Below are 19,019 nucleotides of genomic sequence, written 5' to 3' on the forward strand. Positions count from 1 at the left end.
TTATTTTTCACGAAATTTTTTAATTTCTGAAAACTGAGTAGGGTCGTCGTAAATGAGTTTATGACTTTATGTGCTAGTAATAGACAAAAATATACACAAATTAACGAACTCGTTGAAGTTTCAAGTAGCGAAAAGTTTATGGGATGACAGAAACAAAAACAATGCTTAGTTTATCATGCTTGTTAACAACAAAACATGAATATAACTACGAAACTCTTACAGACTTTATATCACAAAATTAAGGTATGTGCCACTGAAGCAGAAAACTCACACTCAATTAATTTCCATGACAATAAAGCAAAGCCAAAAGCAGCAGTAACATGTTATGAGGTGAAAATAGCCACAGATTATTACATATGACAAGTACAATCAAATTGCAGCTCAGTTACCACAGCAAAAACTTGTAATAGAAATAAACCTGATCTAAGTTCCAAGCCATCTCCTTTTTCTAGCTGGTCTTTCTAGCCTAGCATCAGCATTTTCAACGATCAATTCCGGCAGCAAGGAGAAAGTCTTCTCACCATCCCTGCTCGTCATTACGGGCTCCTTAAAGCGCTCCCTTCGCCTCTCCATTTTCGTTATAATCTCCTTAATCTTATCATCATCCAATTTCGCAACCACTCTGTTATCATTTGAAGTAGTTTCCAGGTTCCCCGAAGCATTGATATGTGATTCAACTTCATTCTGCATTTCTTCAGCAATGATCTGGCCTTCCTCAATGTCCAGAGAGTGGTTCTGATGATATTTCGAGAACTTACTCGGCTGATTTCTGTGGCTAAGACCAGCATCTACCTCTCCTTCATCTGGTTTGAATTTGTCCATGTCTTCAGAATTATTTGGTTTCTTGTTGTCAGTCAAACCCGCGAGGTCACTCTTACCATAGTATGTATCTTCTCCGGCTTCGGTGGTTCTTCTTATAGAGGACTGAAAGGTGCACTGCCACATGTGGACATCAAAATCAAATGTTCTACAATATATAGTGAAGAATGATGACCGGATCGTTCTGAACAAATAATACAGATCATGCAAACAGCACAGAATATCACTGACAAGTTATGGAAACTAAAGAACAGCTAAAAGAAAACAATTTGAGATAGCAAGCATAAACTATACAAACAAGCAAGGAGGATGATTTTTCATATTCAAATTTAACTTGTCAGTAGTACTACAACCATATTAAAAACCATAATGAAGGCATTATGGAGGTACTAATTGGTCATTCGAGACCGCAAGGAAGAATTCAATTCTTATAAACAAAACCACATGCATAACAAACGGATCAGTTTCAGATACCTTGTGAGCTTAACATCAACAGTGTGAAAAGCCTTATCATGATATGAATGAAAAAGAATCAATTGTCACCATCTAGATAAATTATGCATGTGAAGATTATTATGCACATAGCTGAGGTATATACCATTTGATGAAAAATTCAGACCAAATGTGGTTTTCAGTTGTGCAAATTAGAACAAGTAAAGTTATTGCCTGAAAATAAAATTTAACATACTAGTATGGGGTTTCTAACTTTTGCAACATAAATAACACAACAAATGTATAATAAAAACATAATCATTGATCATTACTATTAGCAGATGATATTATAGATTAGACACTCAATAGATCCAAATGAATAATTTAAGAAGATGCTAATTCTATTTCAATTTTCAAGAGTAAACTGTTAGCAGGGAGAAAGTTTCAAAATATATCGCATACCCTGTGCAAAGCTTATCACAGCAAGGACTAAGCGACCTAACCACATCCAACCTTCTGCCAGAGAACTAACAATTTGGAACAAGTGTGTATCAAAGAAGGTTCAAGAGTTTCAAAAAGAATATGGCAGCAACAAGGAAACTATCTTGGACCTAAAAGGGGTGCCACAACCTCAACGGATTTACATGCTACAAGATCAACTAGATCCACAAATTAGAGGCGATCCCAACTAGATACCACTGATGATAGAACATTGATGTCATTAAATATGAAGTCAAAGAAGCACTTACATCAACACCATGTGCCTGCATATTAGATTCCTCAACATAAATTACTGATAGTTGGAAAATTTTGCATCACAAATATAATTGTGAGAACAAGCGTATGCAATGATAGAGGGGAATGCAGTAGGATTGACAACACTGTATTAAAATATGCTTGCCCTACAAATATAAGGCACTTGCTTATATTTAACACAATGGTAAATATAATTGGCCTCAATTTCCTCAATTTTACCTTTCTTCCCATAACTAAAAAGCGATCAACTGAATCTTGGTTAATCGGATGCATATGAGCATGACCATTAAGTTTTGTGGATTCATGACACCCATCAAAATGATTACCACTATCTTCTCCCAATATATTGGAGTTCCGCCTACCCATTTCTCTTTCACGAAGTCCAACAATACAAACAGATGCAGGTCTATCACCAGTCTCGTCATTCTTCGAAATTCGTTTAGAATAATTATGGGATGGCTCCTCAGAGGTGATGACAATATTGGCCTGCTGCCTGGACTTGCATACATTTTCCTTTGGAAGGAAGACCTCAGAGTGTAGATTGCCTCTTCTCCCAACAAAATGATCCTGACACCGACCATCCTTGATGCTTTCTCTTCTGAAATTGGCGTTTGAAGATGGTTGGCAGTCTCTTTCTTTGACATGAAAATCCTCAGGGGAACGATACCTGAGGCTTTCTCTGGGAACAGAAGTGGTGACATCAGTACAATACTGATCATATTCTATGTGCATTTCTTTCCATGAGCACCTCATGTTTCTTTGAACAACCCCAGTTTTTGGCCCAGAAGCTCCTAGAAAGTCCCCCCTGCCAGAAGCATAAGGTTCCTTATAAGAATAAAAAGGAAAAGGCCGATGCTTGATGTTCCTCCTGTCATTAACCTTATTCTCAATATAGCAGAGATTTTCTGAGCTATTCAGAGGACTATGACGTCTTCTATTGCCCCTTGAAGAGCTCTCGACTTCTCGTCTATCATGAGCTACATTCCAATCATATCCACAATCAAAATGATCATGGCCTCCACCACTACTTGGGAGAATTCGTCTATGCTTTCCTTCCACAAATCTGTCATGTAGTGGTGACAGAGAGTCTTGTCTGGTTCCACTCCTGAGATGCCAGCTTTCTCCTTTATACAAGAACTGAGTGCCTCTTTGGTCAGCTGCAGAGGAGTACTTCAGTGATAGGTTCTTTAACGCCACGCTATAACCCTGAAAATGATGTTTCCTCTGATTATGATACCTATCATATTCCTTAGGTTCATAATCAATCTGACTACTTCTCTTGTAAAGAAAATTTCGTCTTTCCCTAGCATTGTGACCTTCAGGGGGACCTGCTTTGTATCTATTATTTGGATTGTCCCACCAGTATTGGTCTTTCATGAATGGCTGGCCCATATGATGATCAGGCAAACGTTCACCTGAGTAAGTCAACATTCTTTCTGAGTGGCCTCGGTAAAGAATATCACTCTCAATATATTTGTGATCTATTATTGCTCTCTCTTTTTCATAGTTAACATGCCTGTTATAGAGATGCTTGGCATCAGTTGCATAAGAAGCATCCTCATCAGGTCGGTTCTTGAAATAGGGCCCATAATTAGATTTCTTGGGCTGATCAGAATACTCCCGCATGCTGTCTTTCCATCTCTCGCGGTATCCGCCATCTCTGGTACCTCCTCGTCTGACACCACGTCTTTCAGAGGGTTTGGGAGGACGATATTTCTGATCGGTTAATTCACAATCTAAGCTAGGTGAAGAGTGCCTTGAACGCTTAGGGCTCTTCCCAAAATATCTGCTACCAAGTGCAGCACTACGAGGAGAAGATGAGTAACCTTGACCACGCTCTCTCAAACTACTTTTAACTGGTTCAGGTTCTCGTGCTGATGACACTTTATTCGAGATGCACCTTGATTTTCTTCTATTTGTATCATCTGAAGCTTCGGAAATGCCATCTGAATCACATACAGAGACTTCACATGGGCTATCCTCCACAGAATCGGATATCTGCACACTTCCACACTTATCCAAATCCAAGGGCACAGGATAGCTTGCTGCTGTATGCCTGGAGATGTAATCAGATGTGGCAGAAAGTTATAAGAGTTTAGAACATATAATCATTTAGAATGAAACACAATATGTAATATAGAACAATAGTAAAATAAAATAACTATTCTCCTTCTCAAAATCCTCCTGTACCAAAACATATCTGTATAATCTACAATGTGAATATATACATAATAAATATTCTTCCTTCACATTTATCTCTGCATCTCACCCAACATATCCTTTAGCCAAGTGGTGATCACAAAACCAGATAAAGTGTGCCTTGAGTGTACTGTGTACAAATATTAACAATATCTAAAAACATCATAAAACAACAATTGAATATATCCCTAATGGTTGCAATACATATGATGCATCTCAACATTATCCGGATGAGCATATATAGAGTGACTCCTGATTGAAACATCAACGTAATGCAACAGCACCATTAGTGAGATTGGTTGTAGGGAAGACCTTTCTGGGGTAATCTTCTGTCCTCCATGTTTCCGTCCATAGTTAGGTTGGTTATCCTCACTACCTCTACTAATGAAGCGATTTCTGTCATCTTCGTCCCCTTTCCTGGATGTTCTCCGCACTTGTGCCATTTCGTGAACTCTCTTCATCTTAGAATTTGAGGAATCATACTGCAGTCGAAATCCAAGCAATATACTATAAGTATGACATAGAAAAAGGTGGAACTAATTTGATAACAACCAACAACTGTAGAGGAATCAAAAACACAATTGATGAGTTGATGACTAAACTAACAATCTCCAGCTCCAGTTTCAACTCTAGCCAACAAGGAGAAGCAAATTAAAGATCATATGTAACACATTCGAACACAGAGCAATCAACGACAATGGATTCTTATTCTTTCTCAGGCTTATCTAACGATCCTAAGCCTTAATCAGTAACTAAAACCCAAATAAACAACCACAACATAACCAACATTGAAATAGTCAACATAAATATAATCAGAACCTTTCTCTGGGACTGAGAGATGTAATCCCCAACATTCACACTCTTCTCCTTTCCAGATATTTCTTCATATCTCTTACGTTCACAGCTCTCACCAACTTTTCTCTCAACTCCACGACTAGCCAATCCGTCCTCACTCTCGCTCACACTCTCACTCGCACTCTCACCCTCACCCTCTACAGGCAAAGTTCTCAAATCACCACCACCACCCTTCACCCCCTCCTCACGTGAAGCATCACGCTCGACAGCTGCCTTCTGTTCTCCTCGCGGAGCATATGCAGAAATACGCCGGCTCCGCAAGGGCAACTGATACGTTCCTATATCTTATTATTTAGTAATCTTTGATTCACCAAATCTTTCTTGTTAGTTAGGGCTTAGTATTATATATAGGATAGATTGTTATTATTTTGAAGGAAATCAATCAATGAGAATTACGATATTTTTGCCCACAAATCACACGTCTACTTTCAACACTAGTTCGCCGCTGCCCGACGGAGGAGCCTCCGCGCACAGCCGCCTCTAGAACCCCCGCCGATCCTATCGCCGGACGCCGGGACTATCATTGAACTCCCAAAAAACCCTAGAAGACGCCTGCCCGACGGGAACGAATCCCGCGCACAGACGCTTTCTTGTTCCGCCGATCCATTCAAGGACGCCGGAGTCTTCTTTGTTTCGCACTAATCGCAGGTTCTCGGCAAGTTAAGAGGGGAGACTCTTAACATCTGGTGCTTTCATCGACGTACTCATGAATCGATTCAACAACAACGGCAAAACAGCCTGGAGCGGCCATCGCCCAGATACGTTCGCGAACGGAGCCTCGCGTCGTCTAAATTTCAACATCCGACATAACGAGGTGTTTCAACGGCAACCGATCGAGGATGATGAATTGGAGGGGCGTCCACACGGTGATTCTCATCATGATGATACCGTGAGTGGAAAATTAGATCGATTGCTAGATAAGATGGATAAATTTGATTTATGGAGGAATGAGGCGGATCGGCGATTTGAAAATTTGGATCCGTGTTTGTCACGCAAGACGGAACCCCCACTAGGGTTTGACGATGGTGATGACGGGGTGTGTGATGACGTAAGGAGAGGGAGATCAGGCGAGGGCGGATATCGCTCCAAGAACGCTGACTGGGGTTTTCGCGATACGGCGCTCGAAGACAGGGGCCGTCGCGGTGCTAGAGACGGAGGTGGTTCAGGTTGGGATTTCCACGGAAATCGGGGCGGACGCACTCAGTTTGGGGGCTATCCGCAACAATTCGACAAGCCTACTTCATGCTGGGATCCCCCTCGTCATTACAAAGCATCTGCAGCAGGGTTCGCCAAGAATCAAGTGACAATGAAGCCGCCGAGGTTCGGCGGCAGCGAGGCGACCAATTGGATCTCCAGGGTTCAATATTACTTTGATCATTTGATGATTCCCGATGCCCAGCGCCTTCCCTACGCGGTTATGTTGTTCGACCACCCGGCTTCGGAGTGGGTGTTTAATTATGGTGCAAATATTGAATGCGTCACGTGGCAAGAATTTTTGGAAGATGTGCGACGCAGTTTTGATAGGCAGAGAGATCGATATCGTCGCGAGGGGAGAATTCACATGGGTTCATGTTGGGACCCACCAAGATATCAACAACATCGTCAACCAATATGCGGCCATGATCAGCCACCACTGGGTACGCCTAGTCGTTGGGATCCGCCCGACAATCGTTGCCCGCAGACTTTGCAGCCTTCGAAGTCTGACCGACTGCTGAGTCACCGCACAGCTCCGTTGTCTGCCGTTGCCACGCACCCGCCTCAACAGTCCAGCAGGTTTATTGATTCGGGGAAGCAGCGTGGTCTGCCCAATATTCCCAGTCTCATGGTTTGTTCTCCTGACCCAGCACATCTAGCTGCAGTAAGTGATTACAACGAGAAGTGGCGTATTTATAGATTGAAGCATTCCTCCCTCCTCGCTGAGTTGAGTGCAACGTTTGAGGAAAATATAGATGACAGAATTCTAGTTGAGGATGTTCCCAACAACGCCTTTCACAACGGGGGCGCTACTCTTGATGTTGATGTTCCAATCGACGAGCCCCTAGAAGAGGTCGTCAAGACCGACAATACGCCGCGGTAAGTGCTCGTTGGGGCATATGATGAGAAGATTGATGATCTTAGTGTTCCAACACATAAGAAATTGGAGATGAGAGAAGCTACAGAGACTTTGCTAGAGAAAGAAAATAAAGCCGAAGCCCTTCGATCTAGTTTGGAGCCGAAAGAGAAAGATTTTAGTGTGTTGATGGAGAAGCCGAGCGAGAGAGAGAGCATGGAGAATCAGAGTTTTGTTAATGACATCCTGGCTGGATTGGATATGAAAATACTGGACAATCAAGAAGAAATGGATGAGAAGCGAAGGTTGTTTGAGGATGAGCTTGAATTAAACGCGGGAGAATTGGGTATGAATCATCGATCAACATCGCTCGACACCGATGCAAGGTTGATCCCTCCGTGCAATGACGCGCCATATTTGAGTGTTCTTGGAAGTGATAAAGGAAGACATTCAACTGTTCGATATGTGTTTGATCCCGGAGGAGACGCCCTGCTAAAGCTTTTGCCTTCAACTCTCGTGGTTGGTTTGTGGTTCCCACCTTGAGGACAAGGTGGATTCTAACCGGGGGGAGTTGATACGTTCCTATATCTTATTATTTAGTAATCTTTGATTCACCAAATCTTTCTTGTTAGTTAGGGCTTAGTATTATATATAGGATAGATTGTTATTATTTTGAAGGAAATCAATCAATGAGAATTACGATATTTTTGCCCACAAATCACACGTCTACTTTCAACACTAGTTCGCCGCTGCCCGACGGAGGAGCCTCCGCGCACAGCCGCCTCTAGAACCCCCGCCGATCCTATCACGGGACGCCGGGACTATCATTGAACTCCCAAAAAACCCTAGAAGACGCCTGCCCGACGGGAACGAATCCCGCGCACAGACGCTTTCTTGTTCCGCCGATCCATTCAAGGACGCCGGAGTCTTCTTTGTTTCGCATTAATCGCAGGTTCTCGGCAAGTTAAGAGGGGAGACTCTTAACAGCAACTCTGTCGATCGATGCAAAGCGCTGATTGCCGAGCTTGCCTGCACCTCGACGTCAGCATAAAGGTCGCTGAAGTCATCATCGTCCATCGCGAAAATGGAGGCGAATAGAATTGGGGAATGAGATGTTTTGATAAACCCTTTACTCTTAAAAATTTGGATTCCTAAAAGTCTAAAACCCTCTTTCACCTTCTCAAAAAGTTATTATACCTTTTAAAAAGTAGTAATAGATTTCGAAGGAAATAAAGTAAATTAGAAAAACAAACAAACATTTTCTATTAAAAAAGAAGTAAATGTAACTTCTCAAAATAAAAGAAGATATAATACTTCCTCAAATACCTTTTTTTTCTTTAGAACAAGAAATTTTATTAAAAAGAAATAAATATAATAGTTATTTCTCTTTATCTCTCCATTTAACTTCTCCCTCATAAATGCTCCAATAGCCTTCCATTTTGGGATAAAGAAAAAAATGGTGTTTTTTCTTTTTTATCTTTGTTTGTTTTTCGAAAAAGTGGACATTTCTTTTGTCCACTAACTTGGACTAGTTATCATTTACCATCTGAGATTTATAAATTTCAATTTAATTATTTTTGTATTATTTCAAATTTTTTTGGGTAAAAATAGGCTTAAAGCTATGAAGCTCTTCTTCTCCTCGTCATCTCTAGATGTGTTGTTGAATAGATGAGAGTGTTGTCGGAGCCTTTTCTCGAAGCTTGTTTTTGCACCAATTGACAGGATGTTTCTAGAGGATGCGGATACATTTATTATTTATATATCTTAGATATTTAGGAATGCATATCTTTTTCATATCTTTTGTCTTGCTCATTAAGTTAGTATCCACTATTATAAATAGTGGACATTGTTATTCATTTCATTTAATCAAGAAATATCAATTATCCTTCTATTTTATTTTACGCTTTTATTTCAATTCCGTATTGTTCTTGGAGCTGATCCAGGGGAAAGCCCGTGACGTCCACCTTTATCCTTCCGTCGCCGACAGCTCGTCATCGCCGGAATCTTGTTAAGGGAGTGCACCCTTAACAATTGGTGTTTTCATTGTCGTACTCATGGCTCGTTACACCACCGAGGATATCGTTTCTCTATGTGACCGGATGACGACTTTCTGTAATAGATTAAACTGTAATAGATTAAACATGAGATTGGACGCGATGGAAGAACTTGAGCAGCCCATATATCATCCCCCGCACCATCCAATCAGAGAGTTCGATCAACAGCCATCATATCCACATCCACAGGATGGGCGACTCCACCCACAACACCATCTCTACCAAGCTCGCCAGCCCACTTCCTGGGACCCGCCAAGGCTGCGCCATGAAATTGCGTATCAGCAACCATCGTCCTATGGGCCAGATTTGTACTCGCCACCACCGCCCTCTTGTTGGGACCCGCCAAGGTTGTGCACGCGGCAGGGATACTCACCATATGATCAGCCTTATCAACCGCCTCATCAGCCACACCACACCGCGCTCAGACAACCCACTTGCTGGGATCTGCGGCCTATCCGGTAACAACAACTCGGATTTTAGCTATACGATCAGCCCCAGGCTCAACAGACTTATTGTTGGGAACCACCACTAACAACAACCATCGCTGCAAACCAACCCCACCAAGACTACCAGCAGCCACCACCACTATCGCGATCAGATTGCCCGCCACGACAGCCAATTCTAGCACCGCCTTTTGAGCTGCCGCCACTGCCAGTGACAGCGCCACCTGATCTGCCTCAACAAGCTGCAGTTCCGAGCTCAATAAAGGAGTTAGAAACAAATATGTATGAATATGAAGAGAGAACCGAGATTCAAGTCCATGTTGATGAGCACAAGGCTGCATCAGAGACAACAAAGCATGAGCTTGAAGTAGGAATAGAAGATAGGAGAAGGTTGTTTACGAATGGGCTTGGAGTAGAATCTGAAGAATTGGTTCAGAAAGGAGGTGCTGAACTAGGTGCATTTGTTGGAGATGAAGTTGCATATGTCATTCCAAAAGGTTTGACGAAAATTGTCGTTCTCTATGTAGATTTGCATGTCGGTGATGTTGCAAGTATGAAACATCAATCAACATCGCTCGACGCTGATGCACGGTTGATCCCTCCGCGCATTGACACACATTGTTTGAGTATTCTTGAACGCGTTGACATGCTCCCCGTTGTAGCCCTGGAATAACATGACCACAATATTGTTTCGAAGTCTGTCGTGACTCGTATCCAACACGGTCCTCCATTGGTGATTTTGGAGGGATATGATGAAGGAAGATGCATATTTATTTGGTGTGCGTTTGATCCAGGAGGGGAGAGCTCGCCAAAGCTTATGTTCGCGTCGCTCTTCGTTGTGTCGTGGTTTCCACCTTGAGGACAAGGTGGATTTTAACCGCAGGGGAGTTGATACGTTTATTATTTATATATCTTTCATATCTTGCATTATTATTTAGTTGTATTCTTTAGTTAGATATTTAGGGATGCATATCTATTTCATATCTTTTGTCTTGCTCATTAAGTTAGTATCCACTATTATAAATAGTGGACATTGTTATTCATTTCATTCAATCAAGAAATATCAATTATCCTTCTATTTTATTTTCACGCTTTTATTTCAATTCCGTATTGTTCTTGGAGCTGATCGCGGGGAAAGCCCGTGACGTCCACTTTTATCCTTCCGTCGTCGACCGCTCGTCATCGCCGGAATCTTGTTAAGGGAGTGCACCCTTAACAAATGCACAGTTGCTAACTTTTGATTTTTGGATAATCCCGCTCGATCCTAAATCAATTGAGTTTTAAATCAACTCCCTATTGAACTTTGGCTGAAATGGAGCATAACCTTAGATTAGGCCTATAAACGACGTAACTTTTCCCCCCCAATTCAAATCAATCAAACCCAATCTTTAACCACAACAATGGCGAGGAATTGACTACCAGTCCTTATACGGCACCGGATACGGGCACGACCACCATTGTGTCCCTCGAAACTTCGTCATCTTCCTGCTCCAACCAGCAGTCGCAAATTAGGGATTCGCTAGTGTTGAAATTAAAGCTTCCGAATAAATACGGTGGCATGGAAGGAACTATAGACAACGAGTTTATGAATAAAAAGAGCTCCCAAAAATGTTGCATTTTTCACAAGGATAAGCCTTTTGACGAGGACGGTTCTGACAACCAGTGTGATCACGATCATGACTGTGGTAGTGGACGGGATATTGAGGTTAAGGGCGACAACAATCGTGATTGTACCTTTGCGAGTCGGTGATTGATCGATCGGTTGATTATTCTATAAGTGATTAATTTGTTTGTTGAATAGTGATTATGTTGGAAATGTTGTAAAATCTAAAAAAAATTGAATTAAGTTTATAATTTTGATTTCTGTTTATTGGTTATTTAAAAATATTTGGCTAATATGGAGAAGAAGAGAAAAAAAGAGTGAAAAAGATAAGGAGGAAAGAGATAAATTTATTGTTTTAATGAAAACGAGAGAGTAAATTGTTTGAATTGACCTTCACGGCTTTAAGGATATTTTCGCAGATAAAAAATTAAAAACAATGAAAAAGTAGTTTAAATGTTATTAATTCGAAGTTTATGGAGCTCGGATGATATTTTGTATTCGTTTTCTTTTTTATATTTCATACTTTACCGATTACTATAAACTAAAATCAATACATTCAGTAATCTAAAATGTCAATTGGGATTCGACTACGATGATGCATGTCATTTCAATTTTCTAAAAGTCGAATTAATTCTTGCTATAATTTAAAGACATGAGAATGAAATAAACTTTTTTCTCAAAGTATATTGAGTGCATCGAAGTATTTATATTGTGACTGCTCGTATTAGCAAATTCAAGTTAAATTTTATCTCGAAACCATTTTTAACTGAAGAAGTGTGGAAGAGGAAAATAGGTGATTTGGGGCGAATAATTAGGTGGGCATTTACTGATAAGTACTAAATCTAAATTAATTTTCTGATTCTTCTCCCACAAGCCTGAGTAAATTTGACCAATATTTAACTTGAAGCATTTATTAATCACTTTTTTCTTAACTCTTTAAAACTTTACTAGTAGTATTATATTGCGAGGAATTAATTTCTGTTCGATGACAATAATATGCAAATTTTGTAGGAGTATACCGGACATTTGTTTTTTATTCTCTTCGTCCTTACAAATAAATCATAATTTGTCATTTGAAATGTTCTTTAAAAATAAATTAATTTTATTTAAAGAATTTTATTTTTCTAATGAGATAGAGTTACATTTTCCACTAACATTGCTCCAATCGTTTTTTTATTTCTATCGTTCTTTACTTTATTAATTGTGCATTAAAATCCATTTAGTTTAAATGTTGTTTATTTTTTAGGGATTGAGGGAGTATTAAAAATTAAGTCTCTTGTCTCAAAAAAATTACTCACAAAAAGTAATTAAACAACAAATTTCTATAGATAAACTAGAAGTGAACGAACGTACAATTTTTTCACCCTTTTTTAAATGTGAACATTAATAGACTTATTTTCCAGAAGTTGTTGGAAGACGATTAAATCCATATTTTGGCACACCATTTTTCATCTTTATGAAAAATACAGTAACAGTAAGTGTCAACATCACACCTCCAAAAATAACTGAACCTGTCAGAAAATTAACAGCCATAATTAATTAAGTACTAGTTAGGTCACATTTTGCACGTATAGTTGGAATTTAAGTATACTCCATTTTGCACATTTTGCACTAGCTATAGCTGATTTTCTGATAAAAGCTAACACGTATAGTTGGAATTTAAGTACTCCATATTCTACTAATTATTTAGCAATAATTATACCATTGCATATGTACTCCTATATCGTTTCTAATCTATAACAGTTTTTATTAATAATGTCTAGTAATTTTATTTTTATAGGGTTATGTCTCGTAATGTTGGAATCTCAGCCTCCTGACTATTTAATACTGCATTTACCGAAGGATTTATATTACTTACCAATTGCCACATAATTAAGTTGGGATGTCTTCGACTGCGACATTTCACCTGCAAATTTACAATAAATAAGTACACTAACTATAATGAAAGTGGTGATACTTATTTGTAATATTACATATACTTATTACTCATGCGTTTGATTTTACCATATTAATTTTAATTTTAATTAATTATAGAATAATAGGATAAATTACTACTCCACTTTATAATCAAATTTAAAAAAATATAACTTAAATGACAATTATTCATTCTTAAAAAATACAGGACGAAATATATTTACAGAATAAAATGATGAGAGAATTTACCAGACACGTGGCACGAAAGCGAACTATGTCGTCCATCACTGCAAAAGCAAACAAAATTCCGATCATCACCACCGTTAGAACTACCACAAAATCCCCCACTCTCCTCACACACTTTGCACGATCCATCAACCAATTCCCACGCCAATTTAAACGCTAATTCCACCGCATTCCCTGATCCACTCCGAAGATCATCCACCGCGCTCTCGATCACCGGCGCAACAACACTGGACTCACAGTGGCTCATCCACTCCGATTCTGGCTCCGAACCTTCCAGAAATGCGTACGAATGCTTCGCGCCGCGCTGCAGGCACTTAATTCCGGCAGCCGACGGCGGATACACGGTGCAATTGTAGTGGAAACGGACCAATTTGTTGCCGGTGTTGTAGCTGAGGGGAGAGTAATCGGAGTGATCTAGCGCGACGGCGCGGGCGGCGATCGGGCATGATTCGCCGCCGTAGGTGACGGTGATTGAGTTATCGGTGGTGTTGAGGCTTTGTACGGCGTAGGGATTGTTGGAGATGTGGAGAATTGGTTGGTTTTTAGCGCATGAGATGGCGAGATTTGGGTAGCCGCAGGAGTGTGGGAGGTGGATTTGGGGGTGGAATGGGTAGCTGAGGGTGAGGCCGTTGCCGCAGTCGAAGGGGGCGCACGACGGCGGCGGCGGAGAATTGACCGAATTGACATTCGTTGATACGAAGAGGAAGGTGGTGATGAGGGGTAGAAGTGGAAGAAGGCGAGCTTTTGGCGCCATAGATGAAAACACTGTATCCCAATAATTAGTGAGGTTTTGTGCTAATACTCACGCGGGATTGTTCATTAGGCAATTGAACCACCCAATATTTATTTAATTAATTTATTAATAATGTATGTATGTTATTTGAAAAATGAATGTATGATCAATCAATTGGGAATTACTATATTTTTTTTTCCAAAAAAGATTCACCCAGCACTATTATTCCAGAGATATATTACGTGCTAAATTGACTTTCTTTATCGACGATTGTATATTTGTATATCTCAAGTTTTACTTTTTGTTTGTCATGACTTGGATAGAGAAAAATTAGTAAAACATGAGAAATGAGAGATTAAGTAGATAAAATAGGAGAAAGAAAGAGAGAGAGTAAAAAATGGGTGAGAAAAAATGAATAAAGTATGAAAGAAAGTTTTTATTTTTTAAATAAGACTATTTTTTATAAACCCCTAAAATGATAAAATGAGACTTTTTTATGAAAATGGGGCGTATATACTAATAAAAGTGCAGCATTATTAACTAACAAACTTGTATAAAATTTAAAATTTTCAATCATTATTGTCATCTATGGTCTATGTACACCAAATACAGATGTGCATTATAGAAATATAGAATCATGATAATTATTCAATCATAAATTAAGTTATTCTAAATTTTGGAACAGTCCGAATCTATAGTACTCTATGCTTTAATTTTACTACTATTGCAATAGTCACATCTAAATAAGTCAACGAAGTAAGTAGAGTGATATGACGATGATAATTGATAGAAACATTTCCATGCGCATTTTAGACTTATGCCAGGTTTGGTGACCCAAACCTAATTTTCAAACATTTTAATAGTAGTGGAGTATGACATTTGCCCCAATAATTTTCGTCACTACTTAGTTTATCTATATTCCAATTAAACTTATTTTTAAATCCCATTATCATTCTATATTTTTAGAAATTTAATAAATATAAGCAAGAATTGAAAAAAATGTCAATTAATAACTTCGGTTTCCAGTATAGTACCATTTTGATAAAAGCAAGTGGGGATAAATATTAAATATACAGTACAGATCGCTAAATTTGACACGTATTATTTTTAAATGAGTGACAAATTCGATTTCATTAGAACAGAAGTCCCCATTTGTGATATTCAATAAACATAAAAATTGAAATAAAATATTTTCCAGTTCATGAATATCTATTTAATCTCTGTCGAACGCATTAATAATCGTTGAAAGTTCAGCCTGTGTTACGAGGCAATTAAGTTGGGGGCATGGGCAAGAGCAATTACTTTTCGAATATGCATGCAATTTATATCCCAGCTAACAATCACCAAAAACTGTCCCTACTAATAAATCATAATCTTTCGCTGCAAAATCTTTCATATTTTGGTCATTCCAAAAGATACGGTAATTTTTATAAGCAAATTTCGTAAATAATTTGGAAATATTGATACGATGAGATTTTGATTTGTTGATATGCATATAAGAGCATCCGCAATTGCGCCCGTTTCGGCGGACGTCCGACCGGCGTTCCGGACGTCCGTCAATGTGCAAAGGTGACGTGGATACGGACGTCCGCTACGGACACCGGAGTTCCGCGGCGTTCCCGGGACGTCCGTGGCGACGTCTTTGCAGACGTCCGTCATTGCGGTTGACCACACGGACGTCCGCGCGGACGTCTTGATTATTTTATTTTATTTTTTCGAAAATTCTATAATTACGGCTCGTTGAATTTCATTTCATTCGCCCCACTTGTATTAACGAGTATCTCTCTCTAAATACTTTTCTTTCGAAGATAAATGGAGCACCACGATAGTGATTCCCCCGCCGCGAGCGAGTCACGGGGACCGATCTTTCCCGTTGGCGGAAGTACCCCAATGTCCGCCACGATGTCCGGAATGGCGGGGATGATGCCCCAACCCCAAATGACGGCGGGGATGATGCCCGGGTACTACAACATGTACCCGACTTGGTATGGGATGATGCCCCAAATGCCCGGGGTGAGTGTCGGAATGACCCCAATGCCGGGGATGATGCCCGGAATGCCGGGGATGCAGGGGATGATGCCCGGAATGCCGGGGATGATGCCGCCCCAGATGCCCGGGATGATGATGTCGGGGTTAATGCAGGGCTCGCCTGTCGCTGCGGGGGGAGTATGCGGGGGGTCCCCCAATCACCGGTGGACAATGTGTATCGCCCCTATATGGATTTACTGTCGACGGAAAACCCCCAAGTACTCATTTCGAGACTCAGTTCACTGGCATCGAGACGTTCTCGATGGAGGAGTTGGGGCTATCTCTGATCCGAGATTCTCCCACAAACGCACCAACGGCGACAAGGAGGAGGGGGAGGACATGGAGAGAGAGGGGCAGGGGACGGGGCACTACCTCGCCTGCTGCGGGGTACGATGGTGAGGCTGTGGCCGCTGAGGTGGGAGAGGGATCCAACGGGAAAAAGAGGACCGTCTGGAGCACAGAGGAGTGCATCGCGCTTGCGAAGGCGTGGATCAGTATAGTGGAGGATCCATATATTGGGCTAACCAGCATATCGACAGGATGTGGTGGCGCATTAGCCAAAGCTACCTCCAATTCAAACCGCCAGGGGGGAAGCCTCCCAACGGAGAGCAATGCCGGAAACAGTGGGAACGGCTGAAGAGACAGCTCAGCCGATTCGTCGGCATTTACACAAACAACCTCCGCTCGGCAACCAGCGCCATGTCTGCCGAGGATGTGAAGCTTCTGTCTCACCATCAGCTCATAGACGTTGAGGCGGGCTTCGGGGAATTCAAATATTGGGAGGTGTATCTTGTGGTGCAGTCTTCGGCCAAGTTTACTGCGGGTAGGGATGTCAATCGGGCCAACCTGTTCGGGTTCGGGCCAACCCGTTTGGGTTTTCGGGCCATTCGGGTACGGGGTATTCGAGTTATGATTTTTTCGGGTTATAAAAGTTCGACCCTAACCCTTCGGGTTTCGGGCTAACCCACCGGATTATTCGGGCCAATGCGTATTTTTAATTCTTTTAATATTTTCAAAAAAATAATAGGTATTTTAAATTTTCTTCAATTATATACATATTTTTAATTAATCATTCAATAATGAAATATGTATTTTTAATTTTCTTTAATATTTTTAATAAAGATTAAGTTATTTAAATTTAAATAACTTATTCATTACATAATTATTTACAAAATATCTATCAATAGTATGTTTATGTTTATGTATTTAAAACATAAATCAACACTTTGTTTCAAAATTCAAACATAAATCAATTCGTAGAAAATTGAATAAAATTTTCATAACGTGAGAGGTGCATCATAGATGTAACAAAAATATTTTGAATTGTTAAAGAGTGAATTATCAAGATGCTAGCTAATTGGAGTAACTCTAAGTTTTCTTGAATTATGATTGGTCAAATTTAATATATTTTAGCTGTAAATAAGTCAAATAATAATTTATCTTTTTTTTAAGAATCATCAAAGTACGCATAATTCAATGACGAAGTGGCGTCAAAACACTTTGCACTATTATATTAGAAATATACTAAATGAAAGCTTTTATATACGAGTATTTATGAATCCATAAACCACATAGTGATTTTTTTCGTGATCTTATATAGTCGGTTGACGTATTTGGATTTTGCATGATTTTAGAGGGTTGTCTTGGATGATTTTGATTATATTTCTATATTTTGGTATATTTACATGTTTGTTGAGAAATGATAGAAAATGGATTAGAAAATGTACACAAAATATGTGGATGTGCAGCAGCCTTGTTTGAGTCAATGTTTCTCGCGATTTTGAAGTTTGATAAACCTCTAATGCATATCATTTTCTTCGTCTTCGAAAGAGCTTCGCGTGGATATATTGCACGCCTCAATCGGAGCTTTGTAGAGAAAGTTATGACCGTTACAAAAACTGCTCGCTGTGCAGAAGCCTTCAACCCGCCGGGCCTACCCGTAACCCGAACGGGTCAGCCCGAATGGCCCGATTTTAAATTCGGGCTGCGAAATTACAACCCTAACCCTGTATTTTTATCGGGTTATTCGGGCCGGCCCGCGGGTTCCGGGTTGCATTGACATCCCTAACTGCGGGTGTTGATCTGGTTGGCCGAAGCGGACGAAGATCAGCGCCTCCGGGGAGTACAGTAGCAGTGCTGGTTCCCACGAACTCCCCCCCAACGAGGTAGAGTTCCCGACACCTTCATCGTCGGCCCGCCGCCGTCGCCCGGTGAGGCAAAAGTCCGCGGCGCTGATGGCGAGTGAAAGCGCCAGCGGATCCGCCGAGGCCCAATCGGCAGCTCCTACCCAAAAACGATCCTGAGCTCCCCTCACTCGTCCGCGTCGCGCAACATGAAACCCTATTACTTGCAATGGTTGAATGGCGGACATCGACCGATCGCCACGTTACAGGTCGTCGCTGAAGGATATCATCAACAGTATGCGGCGCGATTTGGGGTTGGGAGACATGGCGGAGAGTGGCGACGAGGGGACTACCGGTGGGGACGACGAGGGTACTGGCGGCGGGGAATCCGAGGAGTGAGAAGGTGGTTTTTTTTAACTATGTAATTTTTTTTAATAATTATGTATGTTTTTTTGTACCATGTATGTTTTTTTTTTAAATAAAGTGGTTGCAATTTCTCCGTATTTGTATTGAAATTTTAACTCCGTAAATTATTTAATTTGGTGAATTTGTGAATTTTTATTTTTGTGGGAAGTCTGTTGTGATGTCCTTGGGGATGTCCGCCACTGTGCAGTGGGATGTCCTTATGACGTGACAGTGCAGTGAGAAGTCCTTATGACGTGGTAGAAGGTGTTTTTAGGATGTCCGCGGGGATGTCCGCCGCGACATCCGCACCACTGAGGACCCTCTAAAGGAATCAGTTTAGGACATGTTATTGTAGTTTG

At 40.6% G+C, this 19,019-nt stretch overlaps 2 protein-coding genes across 3 annotated transcripts; both read right to left on the reverse strand.

The window, feature by feature from the left end:
• Positions 1 to 254: 254 nt before the first annotated feature.
• LOC121799791 lies at positions 255 to 5,359 on the reverse strand. 2 transcript variants are annotated; one of them, XM_042199267.1, is made up of 4 exons: positions 5,026 to 5,359; positions 4,519 to 4,688; positions 2,227 to 4,063; positions 255 to 924 (listed from the first exon to the last, which is right to left on the reverse strand). In XM_042199267.1, exons 2-4 carry the CDS (start codon positions 4,665 to 4,667, stop codon positions 424 to 426), a joined length of 2,487 nt encoding a protein of 828 aa, XP_042055201.1. In that variant the 5' UTR covers positions 4,668 to 4,688; positions 5,026 to 5,359; the 3' UTR covers positions 255 to 423. The 2 variants fall into 2 exon arrangements, with proteins under 2 accessions (XP_042055201.1, XP_042055200.1); XM_042199266.1 differs by having other exon boundaries at positions 255 to 936.
• A 7,156-nt stretch (positions 5,360 to 12,515) lies between these two features.
• On the reverse strand, positions 12,516 to 14,225 carry LOC121799359 (LEAF RUST 10 DISEASE-RESISTANCE LOCUS RECEPTOR-LIKE PROTEIN KINASE-like 1.2). Its single transcript, XM_042198705.1, has 3 exons — positions 13,375 to 14,225; positions 13,070 to 13,117; positions 12,516 to 12,722 (listed from the first exon to the last, which is right to left on the reverse strand). Exons 1-3 carry the CDS (start codon positions 14,123 to 14,125, stop codon positions 12,604 to 12,606), a joined length of 918 nt encoding a protein of 305 aa, XP_042054639.1. The 5' UTR covers positions 14,126 to 14,225; the 3' UTR covers positions 12,516 to 12,603.
• Positions 14,226 to 19,019: the final 4,794 nt, after the last annotated feature.

Source organism: Salvia splendens, chromosome 4 (assembly GCF_004379255.2).
Source record: "Salvia splendens isolate huo1 chromosome 4, SspV2, whole genome shotgun sequence".
NCBI classification, from domain to species: Eukaryota; Viridiplantae; Streptophyta; class Magnoliopsida; order Lamiales; family Lamiaceae; genus Salvia; species Salvia splendens.